The sequence below is a fragment of the Centroberyx gerrardi genome, chromosome 18 (genome assembly GCF_048128805.1).
Source record: "Centroberyx gerrardi isolate f3 chromosome 18, fCenGer3.hap1.cur.20231027, whole genome shotgun sequence".
Lineage (NCBI taxonomy): Eukaryota > Metazoa > Chordata > Actinopteri > Beryciformes > Berycidae > Centroberyx > Centroberyx gerrardi.
Window position 1 is genome coordinate 7,377,501 of NC_136014.1, and position 19,880 is coordinate 7,397,380.

The window sequence follows — 19,880 nt, forward strand, 5'->3', positions numbered from 1 at the left end:
TCAATTCAGTATATCATCTATTGAAACCACTGAACCCCAGTCATTCAGTTTTCACTCATACAATTCACATGTCCAAAAATTCAGCAGTGCATAAAATATTGTCAGGACCGGGCAGAATCTTTGTATCTGAGAATTGGTTTGTTAATTTGAACCATTTATACTGATGTATCTTTAACATCTTACAACACCATTTCCAGAATGCTGGCAGAGAATGATTCATGCACTGATGTTACCAAATCAATGATCTGGCTTTTGGTCAAGGTCGGGAAACATTTTCTGCTTACAGGAAACAATGTTAGCTGTCAAATGCAGTAAAAGTGATAATGCTATTGGTAGGGACAAGAAACAAGTACATCTACTAATTGTGTTGGAATTTCCTTGTTCCATGCTGTTTACACTATTTCAACTATAAATCTATTAGTACTACAGTACATTTTGAAAATATGTGAGGACAATGCGTGTTTCATGTTGTAAATAATACGTGCAGAACTGGTATTGCAGGGTTTCCACAGAATTACCAACTTCAGTGGAAACCAGACTGTTTACACCTTTAGGAAAACAACATTAACAAACCAGGAAGCAATAACAATTTAGGTCATGGACATGCTCTGACTAAGTTATGGAAAGTCATGGAAATGTCACAAAATGGCACCCTGGTTTCAGTCATCTGAACTTTTCAGTGGCCAACTATTTCACTGAGCAACATCCATTTCTGCTGTATGGTCAGCAGACTCTTTTAGCTCCAAAATGTTCCATTTAACGCAGCTTGGACACACAACTCCCATTCATTTCTTATGAATATTTTATTGTTTATTCATTACACGATTTTTACAATGATTTTACAATCTAGTTGCAGGACGACTTCTTATTGTTGTTGTTGATGATGATTACGATTATGTTCACTTTACTTCGGATTCAGAGCTTGAAAATAGTGGATTGCACATAAAAAAATATTTTGGCAGCTATGCTTGTTTGAATGTTTCTCACCACAAAGACAAACTTCTGAAATCCAAGTTTTTCTTAAGGGAAGGTTGACAGGCTTTAGTGCCAAGGGTTCAGTACCATTGACTTCAATAGACTACTGAGTACCGAGCATTCTGGGAAGGAGGAACTGCAGCTAAATTGTCTGGTGGTGTGTGTCTGTATGTGTGTGTACACTGGAATTCAAACCAGCAACACTCCAGTCATTTTTTCGAAGACATCACATTAAGCTACAAACCCACCCATATTTGTGTTTTGACCTCAATAAGCTCCAAAAGAGAGTGAGAGAGTAACAAAGGGGAGGGCCACATTTAACAATGCTGTCTGGTGTCAAATTGTGTGTGTGTGTGTGTGTGTGTGTGTGTGTGTGTGTGTGTGTGTGTGTGTGTGTAAAAGCCTGAGGCAGTATTCTGTAACCTGAATGTGAGTCAGAAACCAGTTCCACTCATTTCCTGCTCAGAGGTTTGTCATTTAACAATGGACACACACACACACACACACACACACACACACACACACACACACACCTATTAAAAGACCACTCCCCTGCAGGTAAATGGCCTCTCCCTCCCCTGAGCCACTCCTTAGCTCAAAGACACACACACACTCACTCACACATTTGCCAGAGTTCGTATTACTACACTGGTGACAACAATTGAATCAACGTAAATTAATTTAATTTGCTAAAACGGCTCATTTTCCAAGTGAGAACCATCCAAAATATCTTCAACAATATCTTCCATATAAGGATACAAGTACAATAACCAAGTAGATGAGCACACTCTTTCTCTGTCTCTCTCTCTCTGTCAACTATACGCACACTCTCACACACACAGTCACACACACACTCACTCACACACCGTATTTCCCCTGTTGTAAAGTGTAATAACAGCTGTCCTCGGGCCAGTTACAGCTATCGTAAAGAGACGACAACTCCCAAAACTCATTTGCCACACACACGGACACACACACACACACACACACACACACCATGAACCTGGAGGGGGGAGGAGTGGAGGTCTCTGTTGCACTTATTTTGCCCTCTCATTCTCTCTCTCTCTCCCTCTCTCTCTCTCTCTCTCTCTCTCTCTGTCTCTCTCTTTCTGATCTCTCCTTTTTTTCTGCCCGTAAGTAACGTTTGACCACATTTTACAGCTGAAGGTGACAACACACACACTCCTACATGCACACGCTCTGCAGTATGTGTTCTCACCAATCTCCAGGCTAGTGTGTCTGTGTGTGTGTGTTTGTGAGGGAGGGAGGGAGGGAGAGAGAGAGACAGAGAAGGAGAAAGTAGAAGTGTGTTCACATTTCTGCAGTTTGTGTCTCTCGCTTTATGCTTTAATATCATCATATTATGCCTGTTAGCATTGCAAATGTACCAATTCTTGACAATGTATCACTTATTACCATCAACACTGCTAACAAAAATGTATAATATATGTTTAGATCCACAAACAATCTCAAAACTAGCTGATTTGGTAGTTGTCTGGCCTGCTAGCATGCTATTCCCACTTGCATGTTAGTCTCTATGGTTTCCACTACTGCGTATTATGCACTGTGTTTTCTGTGTTGGCTGTGAAAACTGCATTTCCTCTAGGACAATAAATGCTATCGTTAGGTATCTTTTGTTGTTCGACAGAACTGTGTCACAACCACAGATAAAAGAACTTCTTTGACACATTATTTTTTCTGTTTGAGATATTTTTTCATATTATTTGATTTTGATTGGTTTTCAGAAGTCCAAGGAACATTTTCCATCCGTTATTTTTAGATGTTTGTTTTTCTTCTTTGAAGTAAAGTTAGAAGATGTTTTATGTTTTTGTAGAAATTTTTTGTGTGTTTATTTGTTTGTCTCTCGCTGCCTCTTTTTCTCCGTCTGTCTCTGTCTGTCTCTCCAGTATTAGTGCTGTTTCAGGTTGTTCTTTGTGTGTCGGAGTGGAGAGCTGCTTTTTGTCTGTCAGACTGAACAACAGAAGTGCTACTGCTGCACAAACACAGGATAGATAGACTAAATCCAACCCGCCAGCGGTCAGTCAGTAAATCAGTCAGCCAGCCTGTAAACCAGCTTGCTGGACAATTGGAGAAGTCAGCCAGGCAGTTCAGTGTGTCACCAGCCTCTGTGCTGACTTGCTAAGCTAGCTGCTACAGATTTAACCTGCTTATGGCTCTCAGATGGGATTTTTCTGCTGAACTCACATTCAATTCTCCTCCTTTCCTCCTTTTCTCTTTCCTCCCCTCCTTTTCGGTCCTTCTCCCTCCTTCTCCTCTCTTCCATCTCGTTTTGTTTTTCCTGAAATCTCTTCTTCTCCTCTCTCCTCCATCTGGCCTTACTTACCTTGTGTGTCTGTGTGTGTGTGTGTGTGTGTGTGTGTGCGCGTGCGTGTGCGCGTGTGTGTGCGTGTGTGTGTGTGCGTGTGTGTGCATGTGTGTGGGGGTTGGTGTTTAATGTGTGTGTTTGTTCTGCTCTTATCTCGTCCACACCAGACCTGCTTTTCAGTCCAAAACCTCAGCTGTGCCCCGATTGGCTCAGAAACAAACAGCCTTCTGTCTGCTCTCTGATTGGCCCATTCAAATCCTCTACAATGGATAAAACGTTATTTGATTGTAGTCTCCTGGTAATTTTTCAGTTAGCTGTCAGAGAACATGATGAATGGTGTAGTGTCACAGTGTAAAGAAGTCAGATAGACGTTGATTAGCTAGCTGGCTAGTTGGGTGTGGGTACATATAGGTGCCTGGCTAGATGCCCCGCCCAAATGCAGCCCACCAATCACTAGCAATCATTCTGACCCCATTTTGTCCAATATTGATCCCTTAACAGTCCAGGCTCTCCTTGTATAACTCAATGGGGCTTCTCTATCTAGCCTTATGCGCATTGTGTTTGTCTGGAGAAGTGCCATTGAGCTACAAAGTGAATGGAACCTCTAACCCGGTAGTGTTGCTGCCTTGCTCTACCTACTGAGCCACCAGTTCACTTACATAATGTTAAACAGCGTGGCTAAGAGATCTGTGATGAACTATTAATTGCTTCCTTGATTTTTTTCCACTTTGAGTCATGATATGGTTAAAGTTTATTCAGGTTGAGTGGCTCTGGTGAGTCAGCCAGTCAGCGTTTTTGAGGTCAAGTGTGTGGTGAAGGGTGGAGAGGAGCAGCCAGTTGAGGCTTGTTTTTTGGGACTTTACTTAAAAGAAAATAGCAGCTGTGCTCTTGGTTCTGAGTTGAGCTGAGTGCCGTCTAGGGGCTTAATAATTACTCCCCCTTGACTCATTCAGAATGACACACTGACATGGGATCTGTGTGAATGATTTCTAGTTTCGTTGTTTGGCACCATTGTCCATTGTAGGGCACTCTTGTCCGAAGAATCATCTCAACAGTTGCATTGACTACAGTACAACTTATCATTGGCCATTTAATTCTATTATACACTTTGCCAATTTCTTCACAATTTCTAATACAAGGGAAGTAGAAAAGTTGTCCTATCATGTTGCGCAAGAAGTCGGTACAATAGCGTTCAGAAACCGCTGCATTTAATAGAGAATAGTAAAATAGGCACCTATGGTGTCAAACCTTACTGTATATTATACTGACAGAGAGACAGAGAGAAAGGGGGTGGATTAGGGAGACAGTAAACAGAGAAGTGGGTGGGGGGAGAGGTAAATGGGTGAACAAAGGCAAAAAAAGGAGGGGATGGTTCAGCTTTCCTGAGAGCGAGTGAAACCCGACTCCCTCTGGGGTTTAGAGTGAACTCATTCACAGACAGAGAGACATGGAGGAGGGAGGGACTTAAGAGAGAGGTGAGGAGGACTTCCCAATTTTCAAGGAAGGACTAGCTCTCCTCTCCTTCTCCTCCCTCCCTCTCCATCCCCCCGCTGCATCACCACCTCCTCTCCTCTCTTTTCCTGCCTTATCTGCCAGCCAGTCAGTCAGCGTGTGAAGTCGCTTTAAATGTCAGCATTTGAATAGTAATAGAGATTAACGATGGAGAGATAGAGAGAGACCATAAGAGGGAGAGAGAGAGTGGGGGGGGAGAGGTGAATGCTATAAAGATAGTGTCTATGGAACGTTTTGACCCCTGCTAACAGCTGTGTGGATACACACAGACACAAACACACACACACACACACATGCACACACTATACAGAGGATCATAATGGTGAGGAAAAGAGAAAAAGAAAGAAAGAGGGAGAGAAAGGAGATATTCCCATAGAGGTGTGATGTAGTTAGGGTTTAGGGGTCATGTTGACTATCAGTAGGTTAGGTTAGGTTGTCTGTGTCTACCGTGAGGAATTTAGCCACACACATACACAGACTCCAGTTTGAGATTGGAGTAAACGTTAACGTCTTTCTGTTAATATGAGGAATGCAGCAGCTTCACTACAGGCAATAATGCAACCTTTTCCTGACAGCATAGAGTGGTATAATGTCGTTGGAAAGAGTGAGGAAGAATCTGTATTTTCAGCATCGGATTGAACTGATTTCTATATATAACCACAAATCTCTCAAAGTTTCTTGAAAAAGCCCCTCTATAGCACCAAAACAGGTACCTAGCTGCTCAGTGCTTCATCCCATTGTAATGTGTGAGTGTGATACTGTGATGACAGGGCATTAGTAAGTCGTTCACGCCTCATTGTCCCCCGATGGTGCTTTTTGTTTGCGGTTGTCCAAGCAGAGACTTGTTTTCGGCTACTAAACTCAACGTCCTCTCCATTACAACCTAGCAATGTCAGCCTCATTTAACAGGGAATCTCTATTGTAATGTCAGTAACATTTATAAAGAATAACATTTACAATAAATCTCTGCTCAAAATAACAGTCACATTTATATAGAATGGAAAATAACAATCAGCACTCAAAATAATAGTGACATTTAAATGAAACATGACCCAAAATGAACTGTTGCCCGTCAGGTCTAATGTGGTCTATTGGTTAAGTTAAATTTTATTATAAACACAAATTTGTTCCATCCGGACACATTGGTCAATGAAATGCCAAGATACCGATGACATCAAATCAGTCCAGCGGTGATGGGGGGCCTTTAGCTGAGCCTGGAAGACCAAATCATCAGTTTGGGAAAATAATGTAGTGCTTGGAAAGTGCTTGAGTTTGAATTTGAATTGAAAAGCCGCATTAACCCCGAGAGGGGAGAGGGGAGAAGATAGTCAGGGATGGAAGGACAGAAAGGCTCCTCACAGAGAGAAAACACACATTTCTGTTTTACTGTTACTGTCAATGGAAACCCCTGAATCAGCTGAACACATACACACACACATACACACACACACACACACGACACACACGTACACACACGTCTCAGATTCAATTACAGCATTGTGAGATGAAGGAGAAATTCTTCAGCCTTCAGCACTTCCAATTAAACTGCCGCTCCGTGTGTGTGTGTGTGTGTGCATGTGTGTCAGTTTGTATGTGACAGTGTGCGCATGTGTCTGTGTGTGTATGTATGTGTGTGTGTGGCAATGTGAGTTTTGTGTGTGTGTGTGTGTGTGTGTGTATGTTTAACAGGCGAGGTGTGTGTGTATATGGGTCTTGGCTTTGATGGCGTCGCGCTGCGCTGCAAGGGCCACTGAAGCGTGACGAGAGAGAGAGTGTGTGTGTGTGTGTGTGGCAGCCTCTCTGATGTCACCTTGTATCATTTCAGGCTAATTTCACCTATTCTCAGGGAGAGAGGGAACAAGAGACAGAGAGAACAAAAAAGTAGAGGCGGCATAGAGAAAGTAAATGATAAGCTACAACTTTATTAGTGTCCTTGAGGCGGTCAACATCAGAGCTATTCAATGATGCACACAACACACACATCAAGAACAGCAAACAACAATCAGGAGTGCAGAGTGTCGCGCAGTACAGTAGATAGCTGGGAATAGAATAAGAAATGCAAATGAGCATTATAAAATAATAGTACTGTACTCTATTATAATATTATAATACACTATTATAATAGTCTCCTCTCCTCTCCTCTCCCCTCCTCTTCCTCTCCTCTCCTCTCCTCAAGGATTTTCAGCCTTTTTCATGCACTTGAACCAAAAACTAAGAACGGCGTAGTGATTGACTCCTATGAAATGTCCCACAAAGCCACATATGATTATAAATCCGGGTCAGCTAACACAATGAGTAACTGGACTTGGCCCAAATTGCAATGATTTGGAGGGAAAAGTGATTATGAGCTCTTGGAATTGGATTTTAATGAAGTAAATGTAATCATTGTCTTTGAAAATTATTTTTCTTTAAATTGGAGCAAAATCTTTCGCAGTGCACCTGCTCTCAACTTCTTCTCTTCTCTTCTCTTCTCTTCTCTTCTCTTCTCTTCTCTTCTCTTCTCTTCTCTTTTCTTCTCTTCTCTTCTCTTCTCTTCTTTGAGGTTGTGATGCCACCAGACTAAATAGGTATTGATCCTCATTAAATGGATTATTAATGCAGGACGAGAGAGAGAGGGGGAGATAGAGAGAGGCATAGAAGCAGAGAAAAAAAAGACAGCAACTGAGACAGAGAAAAAATTTCCTGCGTTTCAAAGGATTGGTGTGTGTGCGTGTGTACAGTATCATATAGTTAATCTCCAGGCTTAGTGTGATCTCCTAAAAATTAATTTCCCCATTCCTTTTTCTCTCTCTCTCTCCTTTTTTTCTTCTTCCTCTTTCTCCCTTTCTGTTTCTTTCTACCTCTTCCTTCTGTTTCCTTCTCTTTCTCTGTTCCTCTCTGATCTGCTCTCTGGTGATAATTAATATCTCTGCCAGCGGACTAAGTGAAACAGAGCTCTGCTGATAAGTACTAGACAGACACGGCAGTGCGAAAGAGAGAGAGAGAGAGCAAGAATATGCATGTTAGAGAAAGAGTGTGTGTGTGTGGGGGAGAGTGTGATAGCGTGTGTGAGAGATAGAGTGTATGCATCTCGCTATTATGTGTGTGTCTAACTAGCAGATAACTGGATTACTACAGTGATATTAAAGGGTTTGTGAGTATGGATGACTGTGTGTATAAGACTCACCTAGAACTGGAGTACAGTGATATTACAATGGTGTATGTTTCTCTGTCTGTGTGTCTATGTTATGAGTTGAATATAGTGCTATCTAGCCTACAGCTTGTTTTGATATTTGAGTATCATACAGTGTTTTGCCTGTTTGCAAATACTATACTTGTGTACAATTTGTAATACATGAATGTACATGGCTACTAGCTCTTCTTGTATCACAGTGACTCTTTTTGTCTAACACTGGCCTAGATCCAGCCCCATCAACCGCTTATTTTCATTTACGCTCGTATTCGCTGTCAAACCACGTTACCATTTTGAATTTCACTATTCATGGGACTGTCACGGCTGTCTCTTTTAGCCGCTTTCCTGAATTCATCCTCTCATGAATCAATGGTATTTCAGTCCTCAACTTAGATCATTCCTGACCAATCACAGTAGCAGAGAGTGTTGGTTTACTCACGTAGGTACATGTAAACACAGGCTGAGGGCATGCAGCCCACAAATTGGCAAGTCCAGTCAGAGTATTCACTGCCTCTACACTCCAACTAGCTCCTCAGAGGAAACCACTGCCAGTAGCAAGCACTGTATTCCGATGGTCATGTGGTTTACAAACAAGTGCAAACCAAAATGGACCTGGATCCACCTAAGTCTACTGCAGTAGGTGGTAATACTGATATGGTCTTTCTCAATTTGCATTCCTGTGCATTCAATGTCCTCCATGACACATTTGATATAATATGTAACAGCCAAAGTATGTTTTTGAAAGAAAAGAACATTGAGGATGGAGGACAGTTAAAGATCCCAGAAGTTTACTGATGGATTGGATCGTGACTTGGCAAGAACAAATGGGAAGCCCCAAGATTCATTGTGAGAATGACGCATCACGTCTGAACAGGGCTGTAGCCTATAGAGCCTGTTGAAACAGCTGGGATAATGAACACCTGTGTGTCTTAATTGATCGCACAACATCAAGTCAGACTGTAAAGCTGATTCTTGGGGTCCGAGACAACTCGGACCCCATTTTTTGAACCACAGTCAGTCCTCGGCTCACCTCCTGAAGGTGGAGGTCAATGCAAATCACCACAGAATGATTTTGAGTGACGGTGGCAGATGCTGTGTCTGATGCCATTCCACAATCTTTTAGAAAAGAGGCTGTCCTCTGTCGCTGTTCAGTGTGTGTGTGTGTGTATGTGTGTGTGTGTGTGTGTGTGTGTGTGTGTGTGTCGCTCCTCTCTCTGCCCTTGAGCCTTTATCAAGTCCTTCTAATTATTTTATTATGCAAATGAGCCACCATTATTTCATTAGTGAGGCAGCCAATCACAGAGGCTGATTAGGGAGTGATTAGCATGCAGTCGAGCTCTCTCTTTCTCTCTCTGTGTCCTTGTGAATAGCGAGGAGGGGGGCATTAATGACCCATCTGGACACACACACACATGCATACACACACTTAGAAAACTGTTATAGGGATTTGTTATACCATATAACATAGACAGCACAGACAGACAGACAGATACACACACACACACGCACACACACACACACACACACACACACACACACACACACATTCTCTCTCAGTGAAGTTGTTCTGGAATGTGTTTTATCATGTACCAGAGCCCCCAAAATACACATCAGAAGTTGTATATAATAAAGTAATTATTTGAGTTTAACATTTATGTTTGAATCCAACTTAACACAACTGTATCTAACAGGTTTGGGAAGGGTCGGAATGAATTTCAGTTGAAATTCAGTTGTTTATTTGGGCTAACTGATAAGTAAAACAATCATCATCTTATATCTAACCTGATAATGGATAGATAGATAGGTAGATAGACACATATCGTTGTAGTTAAGTTGTTGTTAGTTGCAGTATTAAATCCATATCTCAACAGTCAGGCAGTATATGGCTTGTCACTGAGTCATTTTGAGTTTGTTCCAGCAGAGGTAAAATAATAGTTCAAGGTCTGCTCTTCTCATTATTGGCAACAAGCATTGACTGTCAGATGTGTGTGTGTGTGTGTGTGTGTGTGTGTGTGTGTGTGTGTGTGTGTGTGTGTGTGCGTGTGTGTGTGCATGTGTGTGTGTGTGTGTGTGTGTGTGTGTGTGTATGTGTGTGTTGGTTAAGTTGGCAGTACATTGAGTAAAGGGAGAAGTGTTAACTGAGAATGTGGGCGAGCTAGCGAGAGGTTTGTGTGTATGTGTCTGTGTCTGTGTGTTTGTGTGTGTGGGCAGACAGTTTCACACATATTTAGTTTCTGCAGACCCCCTTTTCAACAGAACACACACACACACACACATACTGCTGTTTTGTTTAGTATGTTAGCAGCTGAAAGCAGTGAGAATTTAATCAGAGTTGTGCAGAAGAGAAGAGAGGAATGCTGTAAGATTGAGAAATGTTATTTTAAACCAAAGTCAGTCAAGAGGAATTTAAAAAAGGACATATCTTTTTTTCCACTGCTAAGCCAAGGCAAAATACCTCTTCTACCACGGCACTATATCAGAGCTGAGTAGAACAGAACAGAAGCGAGAAGAGGGATGTTGTAAGATAGAGCTGTGTGGGGCATTCGGGGGGGAACAGCCAGCTAAGGCCCATAACATGTATTTTAAACACCGTGGGTTTGAATTAAACTTTTACTCTGCACCGTATACTTCGTAATGAAGCAGAAATTCCGCAAAAAATAGTTTTAAAACAAGATAGAGCTACGTTCCTTCTAAACTTGCCAAGAACAATTGCATTTCTTCACAGTAAAGAGGAGGAGGAGGGATGTCTCTTACTGTAACTTAAGGCTATACAAAGCCAAACAAGATTTTTACTGGTAACCCAAGGCTAAATGTTTCTTTAGTGTTAGAAATGAGGCAGAATGTTTCACCACTTTAAGAAAACACACTAAACAAGGCATTTGCTTCACACTGAACTCAAGGAAAAATGTTAGCTTCTCTGTAATGTTGAGGTGATGTTTCCCCTAACATTAACTCAGGGTTACCTTTAATTTTAAAAGCGATTATGCCCCATAATAAAGGGGAATAATAATATTCCCCATGATGCTAGGGCTAAATGTATCTTAGATTTTTGTCTCTGATTAAGTGACCATTATGTAACAAAGATCGATAGCAGTTTCACTTCTGTGGTCAATATTTAGTGCACTGTGGTGCTTGTGAGATGATGCTTAACTGTTCACTAAACATACACAGTGTGATTAAGTGTTAACGTGCATCGTAGAAATCAAAATAAATACTTGACACACAAGTGTGTAACTGCTAGTGTTCTCATCACACAAAGGTAAGTTAATCAAAGAGCAGATTTATCAAAAAGTTTTATTACTTCCCTGTTAAAATAAGGTTGAATATTCAGCCTGAAGCATTGATTAGCCTTTTGGAAGTCATTTGGGGGAAAAAATAGTTTGTTTCTCTGTTTTTGTGTTTTTTGTCGCTGTGCAAAGCCACGTAGTATTCAACTGTAGCTTGTTTCCTACTGGTTTATGTAGGGACTGCTTTGTGGATACAATCCTATACCAGTATCGCTCACACACGCGCGCACACACACACACACACACACACACACAGATACACACTGTGCTGTTTTAACCCATGCAGAGAAGGCTGCCTGACAACAAGATGTAAACTGACACACACACTGTGGGAGACAGGAAGTCGTGGAGTCTCACCCACACACATACACACACAAGCAGGAGTATAATTTATTAAAATAGCTAAAGACATCAGTAGAATTAAATTCTATACATCCCAGTGGAGTATATAATACAATAGAATAGCTCAGAGCAGAATAGTGTGTGTCCTCATGCTTTGCTGGCTGCCCTCCACATGTCCCAGCATTTTTCGCGCTATGACTGGAGGTAGCTTGCTGTGACAAAGACTTAATTGAATTGAATGGAATTGAATTGAATAGCATGAGGAGAGGTGGATGAAAGGATGAAGCCAGGAGGAATGTGATCCACTGCGTCTCTGAGGCCGTGAGTCACAGCCAGCCATACAGCCAGCAGCCGCAGACAGTCGCTTAGTTTGATGTTAACTTGTCTCTCCTCCGGCTGCGGCTGTCACCTCTTGGTATCCTTCTCTAGCTGGAGCTCAGATCAGTGGGGTATCTGAGGGCCTGTCGCTCTGCTCTCCATCACAGCCACCGCAGCTCGCTCTAGGACACAGGTAGCAAAGCTGCGGCGCTAACTGAATGCTAGGAGACTTATATATTGCTGGCAGTGCTGGTTGCTAACAGTGCTGTTTGGTGGCTTGCTTTCGTATGCCTGGCTATGGATGCAGACGTGCCATCTGTGTAGCTTGGCATTCATGCTTATCGCGCTTTCATGACCACCGCGCACCTGAAAACTCCAGTATTTTGGAGGTGCCGTAGGAAAATTCCCACAACAAGAAAAAAAAACTCCCACCGGCCAGCGGTTTATGTTCAGGTTGTATGCAACTTTCAAATGCGACCAATGTGCCCAGTTGTTCTGACTGTAGTTACATCCTTTTTGACCGTGTGCACTCTTGTTTGTTTTCACATGAAACAAGAACCAGGCTTTAGGCTGTGGCCAGCACAGAGGAGAGCAGAGGACACAGGCCATGAGAAGGACAGCTGGGTGACCAATAACCACCGGAGACTTATGAATCAGATGGCATTGCGGCTTTTGCTAGTTATATCTCTCCTAGCCATATTGTTAACACAAGCCAAGCATCACTGCTTGGATGAATCAGATAGCTAGCAGTAGTCAGCATACTATTCCTGTCAGCAATATTGCCAGTACAAGCCCCATATCATGGCAAGTTGATTGGTTCAGCTAGCTGTTAGGGACAAGTGGCGTCTTTCTGTATTAGGACGACTTCCTGTTCAGGCGGGGCCAAAGGCAGCCAGCTCACACATGGTTGGCCCAAGGATGTGGTGATGGGCTCAGATGATTGGCTGAGGGGCCTGATGATTGAGTCAGAGGTGATCCTGACTGTCCTAAAGTGATGTCTGTCGGAGCTTAGACTCCTGGTGGTTTGTTAATGAGCTGAGACACACACACGCACACAGACACACACACACACACACAGTTCAAGAAAGCATCAAGAAAAGTTTCATTTGATCAGACCAGAGAGGAAGTCAATCAGACAGTAAGGTGCAAAAATCTGTCATTAGAGCAAAATATGAATATATAAGTTCTGTTACAAACATCAGGCTACATCATTACATATGCACATTAATCATTCTAATTGCAAGTGGGGCTAAATTAATGTGTAGCTCCTTTACTGTCGTGTTGAGACGCGTTGAAGTTCTACCCAGAGGGCATTACAGGATGGCACTGTCCTTTCTCACCTTTTGCTCAAGGGTTGTATTGTATATAGTGATGGTTATAGGGGTTAGGGATTTTGTTTTGCCTGCTAGCCAAATGATTTGAGCTCTGCAAAGGAATTAGGTCATGTGACTTTATTGTGCCATCCTAATTAGTTAGAAAACTGTAGGCTTATTTGATAGATTGCATTTTAACTTCTCAAATAAATTAATCAATTCAATCTGTCACTTTAGTCAGTTGTGTACACCCAAATGCTTATGAGGTAAACTAAATCTTGTATTATTTTGTCTGCAGGAAGTTGTACGTTTGATGAGGGCTTCGCTCAGTGTGATTACCAACAGGACCCCTATGATGACTTTGACTGGACACACATCAGCACCCAGGAAGTACCCTATGTCTCCCCAGACCTGCCACAAGGTGAGGCTAGACTTGATTTCTGCTATCTTTGTCATCCATCCATCCATCTATTCATCCACAATGATTTTTTCTTGTCTCTCTTCCTTGTTTATTTATTCATTTAGTCTGTTTTCATCCATCAATCCGTCCGTCCATCCACCTATCACCTCTCCTCCTCCTAGAGCCCCACACCACCTCTTTTCTTTTTTTCTTCTCCTCCCTCCCATCTTCTCCCCCTCCTCCTCTTTTCCTAGACATGCTCTAGATCCTCTCCTCTCCTCTCCTCTCTCTTCTCCCTCTGTTCTCCCTCTCTTCTCCTCTCCTCTCTTCTCCTCTCCTCTCCTCTTTAATCAGTTGTTTTTTCTTCAGGATGATGATGAAGGGGAAATTAAATCTTTCTGCCTCAGGGCTGAGGGTCTAATTAACGGGATATGAGGTCGTTAATCAACGGCAGGGAACAGGGAAGGTTGCCTACTTTACAATGTTAAAAGCAAAACGTTAGAACAATAACCAGCTATGCAATGTTAAAACAGTAACTAGCTTTACAATGTTAAAACCACAAAGTAAGAATGTTGACTAGTATTGGAACATTAAAATGAATCAGCCTTGAATAAACCAGCATTGGAATGTTAAAATGTTACAACTACAAATAGGTTTAATTTACTTTCAATTCACTTTCAGTTCTTCTCTTCTCTTCTCTTCTCTTCTCTTCTCTTCTCTTCTCTTCTCTTCTCTTCTCTTCTCTCCTCTCCTCTCCTCTCCTCTCCTCTCCTCTCCTCGCCTCTCCTCTCATCCGTTGTGGAAGATTATCACTTTGTTACCATGACAATATAACGTCGTTATTTATCTACCATGCTTATCATCGTGACAACCCAGTCTGGCTGACATTTAGAGAAAGGTTCAGTTCAACACCAGCTCTTTAGGACTTAAACACACGAACACACACACACACACACATACACACACACACACACACACACACACGCGCGCGTAGAAGCTCCCAGTGTGTATGTGTTGTCTTCCTCATAGTGCTGTCTAGTGAATGTGGTCTGGGTATACAGTAATAATTAGGTGTGGTATTGCAGGTTAAAGTGCCTTGCCTAAGGGCACAGAGGCAAAATGTGGGATTTAGGGTTATTAATGCCAGCAGAGGAGGCATGGGCACGGGGAGGGGGCAGTGTTGGCAGCTAGAAAGGATTAAATACCTTGTCTAAGAGCACAGAGGCAGTGTCTGGTATTAGCACGGCACTTGGCAAGAGCAGTGCAGGGGGAAGGGTTTGGAGGTGTTGGTTGCTACAGGGGGTCCAGTGCCTTGCCTAAAGGCACGGGGGCCATCACTGTCTGGTATTTGGTGTGTTAATAATGTCAGTAGGGTGTGTGTATGTGTGTGTGTTTGGGGGGGTGGTGGATGGGGAGAGAGGTTGCTAGAGGGGATTAAATATACAGGGGCAGCGTGTGGCCAGGCAAGTATAGGGGGTTTGTTATTGGGAAGGGGTGGTGGGAGTGGTAGGTGGGAGGTTGAGGGGTTCTTAACTGGTAGCTTAAGTGCCTTGCCCAGGGACACATGGGTAATGTCTGTTATTCGTGTTGTTAATGTCTGATGCCATTCTATGTACTCTGGTGTCTGGCAGTCGGCCTGGGGGCGTGCGGCACTAAACCTTGTGGCTTTTGACCCCTGAAAACAAAGGATGCCTACTCTCATTATTGGGGGGGAGTTGTTCAATAGTTGGCATCTGAAAGGCCTTTGGGAATGAGTTTTTTAGATTAATAGTTCAGGGGGTTATATATTGACAAAGGGTTTGCCACAGAAGAAAAGAGTCATCTAGGGGGTTGGAGGTTACATTTCTGGTCAATGTGGATGGGCAGTTCAGCCAACAACTATAGTTTTGTTCCCTATAACCCACATTGATTTTTCCCAGTTGCTAATCCCCATTCCTGCTTAAGGCAATATTGAGTGTGCAGGGATGGGCTGGCAGTGTTTATAATAGAGATAAAACTCTTCTATGTAATCTCTCTGGGGGTTGATGTTGGCACTAGCCGCCATGCCAGGGGCTGAATGTTACATTGGCACCACTCATTGTGCCATTTGTAACATTCATGGGCTGGGGCTCTGTGGCTCAGCAGACTAAAGCAGATACTCTTGACTCATGATGTTGTGAGCCAGTGCCACTCTAAACCTATTTGGCATGCCATTCCCCGCATCTGTCTATCTTTCCTCTCATTTTCCACTGTGTACTGTCTAATAAAGCACCAGAAAAGTGTAGTCGAGCGTAGTGGTCCCTAGCAGACCGCTCTTTGGATGTTCACATAATGATAGAATGATTATGGGTAATGATTGCGTGTGTGTGTGTGTTTTCACTGTATTCGTACCAACTAAACCCCAACCTCTTGTGCTCATCTGAAGTGGGCTTTGGTGAGACAGTGGACATTAAGGTTGATGTGTCAAATGGCATAATGGTAAACTTAAGGGATGTTGATGTCTGTCTTTTGTGTGATGCAGTGCTAACTATAACTCAATTTAACATAAGAATTTGTTTAGTATTGAAAATAATAGCTGGTTTCATTTTGTATTTTTGTATTGAAGACATTAGATTAATCCAAACCAAATTCACTTTTTTCAACAATTCATAAATGTACAGGAATAATGTCTTGCCCGCAACTAGGGCTGAACAAACAATACTTTCGATAATCGATTATTTTGACAATTACTCCAGTCAATCAAATAAAAAACGTATCACTTATGGTACCAAAGCTCCGATTTTATAGCCTTTAGGAATCGTTGTATCATGGATTATGGATTAAAATGTACTTTGCCAAGATAGGAGACATCCTTCCAAGTTGGCTGGTATGTTTTGTGATTGAGTCAACAATAAGCCAAGTTGATGTTACACAGTGTGCATATTGCTACTTTGCTACTACATTCCCACACTTTGCTCTACTTAAGTCTTTGTTTTGAAGGCTTTCTTGATGGCTTGTCATCTTCAGAACTGCTGTGTACATCAGCCATTTTCAAAATACAAATTTAAAGTGAGAGAGGAAGTACTTTTGAGTATGTGATGACGCATCAACAATGGAAAATACTAATCAATGTGTTTTTTTCATTGTTGACATTGTCAGTAACGTTGAATAATAGTTGCAGTCCTTGTCGCATCAGTGCAGAGATATAATGGCAACTAACATTACTAATAACTAACAACTAATAGTAACACAGTACATGCTGACACAAGATAGTGAATACCGGACTTCACATACCATGCAAAGGGGAAGTGCAAAGACATATAACTGACAGGAAACTATCACTTCAATAACACGTCATATTAGCTGCATTAATTCAGCATTCAGGTTGTGATTAGTGTTTTGCCATAGAAAGTTAGCTTGACTGTTGTTTCTGTGTCCCAGCCTTTGCATGTCCTTCTGCAGCCATTTTATGGCATCCTTTTTGCATCCCACCTCGTAAGCCTCCATTTTAATTCAGTTGGTAGCATAAAATGCTGGAAGTGAAACTATCCCATCAGCTGTTATTCATACAGCAGGCTGTTATTGTTTTGCTGTAGAAGACTGTCCTCTGTCTACCGTGCTGCTGCTGTTGTTGTTATGTGACATATCTAGGTCTTAAGGCTGTTACAGGGGTATTTTTAGCCACATCATTACATTGTGGAGTCATTCTATTGGCGGCCATTTTAGACTGTGGCAGTTCTAAGACATCAACCATTTTAGAAACAGGCAGACCTCAGTTGTCAGAGACTGGCAGACTTCAGATATCAGATGTAGTGGTGTTACGAGGTCGGCTTTCTTAGCATGAACATGGTAATGTCAGTTTCAAATACTGTCAGCCATTTCATTTTACAATGCTATTATTCTCAGGTTTTTCTTCTGTCTTCTGTGATGTGTTGTTGTGTGACATATTGCTCTCTAGGCTGATATTTGTGTATTCTAATGATATCTTGAATATTGCTGGATATTTTATCAATCCCCGGCATTATTTCAGCCATGTTAAAGCGATGATACATGGGTAACAATCTTATTTAGTGGAGGTGGTGGAGGTTGTTAAGAAACCTTTATTTGCCTAATAATATTTACCTATATTTACCTACACATAATCAATTTTTGTTGTAATTTTGCAGCAGGCAGCGTTGTGATTTGCTGAAGTGCCAAAGGTTATATTCTGTCATGTTGTGTGTTGTGTGTTGTGACATATCTGGGTCTCTGACTGATAGGAGTATTTTTAGCTGGCACACAACATCTTGGCAGCCATCTTAAAGACACTTTCCTCATGTCAGCCATCTTAGTGAGAGTGCCAAAAATGTCAATTAAAGAATAGAGTATCAGCCGTCATGTGTTCATTAATATTTTGGTATGCAACGCATTAACTGTATTCATGGATAATATAGTGGGTGAAATTAAATGAAAGAATCATCAAACGATACAGTCATTATTTTTGGTAAAATTACCAATCTACCTTGCTTCAAACTTGTTTTCTTCTGTCTTGTTTCTTCTTGTGGAAAAAAACCTGCCAACAGGGTGAGATAATTTAGCATGCTTCAAAGCTGTTGAACAAGAAATTTGTTTATGCAAGTTGAGCTGCATTTGAACAGGTGTAATTGTCTCTCCTCATTCACTGATTTTTACTTGTTTGCAGAAGAGAAAAAGATTGCGTTACAACACTGTTGGTGCATAGAGAACAGTGCTGGTCTAGTCTGTTTCCAGTCTTGTTTGGCTGTAGTCCAGTTTGGTTCCAGTCCAGTTTGGTCCTGGTCAGTTTGGGAATCGTCGATGGACAGGCAGACATTCAGAACCAGGAAGTAGGATTAATCTAATACTACCATAGGGGGAAGGGAGGGGGGGCAGAGAGAGAGAAAAGGGGGAAAGAGAGATGGAGAGAGACAGGAGAAGAGAGATGAAGAGAGAAAACGGCCAATTCAATAACTAGGTTACAGTATTTGGTTTTGAAAAGCTGATGTGTGTGTGTGTGTTGTGTTGTGTGTTCCACTTGAAGCCTGCTATGTTCTAGTCTATTCTGCAGAGAAAACGTCTTTTCTCACAGTAGATTAGCTAAACAATAACTGATAATCACCATTGTCCTACAGCCTATTGTACAGTCTCTATCAAATCCTACTGCAATTATAGTATGCAAATAGAATTAACCAATAGTATAGGAGAGGGAGTGCTGTATTTTGGCTTGTAGGAATGGAGATACTATTGTATTGCATTGTCCTATTCTATTCTATTCTATTCTATTCTATTCACATTTTAATATACAGATAGGATTAATTGAGAAGAAAAAAGAATGTACTACATGTACTGTACTTTCCCTCTGACCAGATAATGTCATCCAATTAAATTAAAACGGGATTCTGAAGCGGGATACAAAATGGCTGCCGCAAAATGGTTGCAGATGGGAGCTGTGAAATACTGTTAGCATATTGCAGTAATAATATAAACCTATAGGTACAAATAACTTAACTTTTTGGGCAGTGGTGGCCTAAAGGTTAGAGAAGCGAGCTTGTGACCGGAAGGTCGTCGGTTCAATCCCCCGGACCGGCAGGATAAATCTGGGTGGGGAAAGTGAAAAAGCAGTGCTTGCCCCTCCCTCATTACCACCACTGAGGTGCCCTTGAGCAAGGCCCTTAACCCCAACCGCTCCAGTGGAGCTGCTCAGTGGCCAGCAGATCAGACTGTGGCTGTACTGGTCAGCTTCCAGGTGTGAATGTGCGTGAATGTGATCAGGGCGTTCCTGAAAAAGAGAGCATTGCTCTCAGTGAAACTCCCCTGAATAAATAAAGGTGAAAAAAAAAAAAAAACATATGAGAATGAATGCTGGGCTTGGATTATTGCAATACAGAGGCTGTTTTATTCGATTTGATTTGATTCCATGAATGGAATTAAGCAATAGTATGGGACAGTTTTTCTTAATTCGTGAGATTCAAGGTTGCTGCTACATTCTGTGAGATTAGACGGCAGACAGGAGAGGATCACATTTCATCATATTTCACTGCAACAACATCTGGTAGAGATCTGAGCTGATTACTAGAACATCTGGATGGGCTGAGTGACTGTCCTGTCGTCAGCGGGTCAGCACACCCAGATTATCTATTACTCAATACTCACTTTCCCCACTGGGAACTAGGTACAAGGTGCAGCACTCATATTGAAATACCCATAGTGAAGAGCCTGAAGTACTCTTAATCACAGTAAACACACTCTGAGGTCCTGGGTGACTTTGAATGAAACATTT

The 19,880-nt window shown here is 41.9% G+C and overlaps 1 protein-coding gene across 3 annotated transcripts in view; it reads left to right on the forward strand.

The window, feature by feature from the left end:
- ptprk (protein tyrosine phosphatase receptor type K) overlaps positions 1-19,880 on the forward strand; it is a 107,224-nt gene that overhangs the window by 25,586 nt on the left and 61,758 nt on the right. For all 3 annotated transcript variants that reach the window (XR_013507432.1, XR_013507433.1, XM_071906994.2), the window contains exon 2: positions 13,544-13,666. Coding sequence is in view for 1 of the 3 variants with exons in the window: in XM_071906994.2 (XP_071763095.1) it covers positions 13,544-13,666 (123 nt within the window). In the remaining 2 variants the exon portion in view is untranslated. The remainder of the gene's footprint in view (positions 1-13,543; positions 13,667-19,880) is intronic.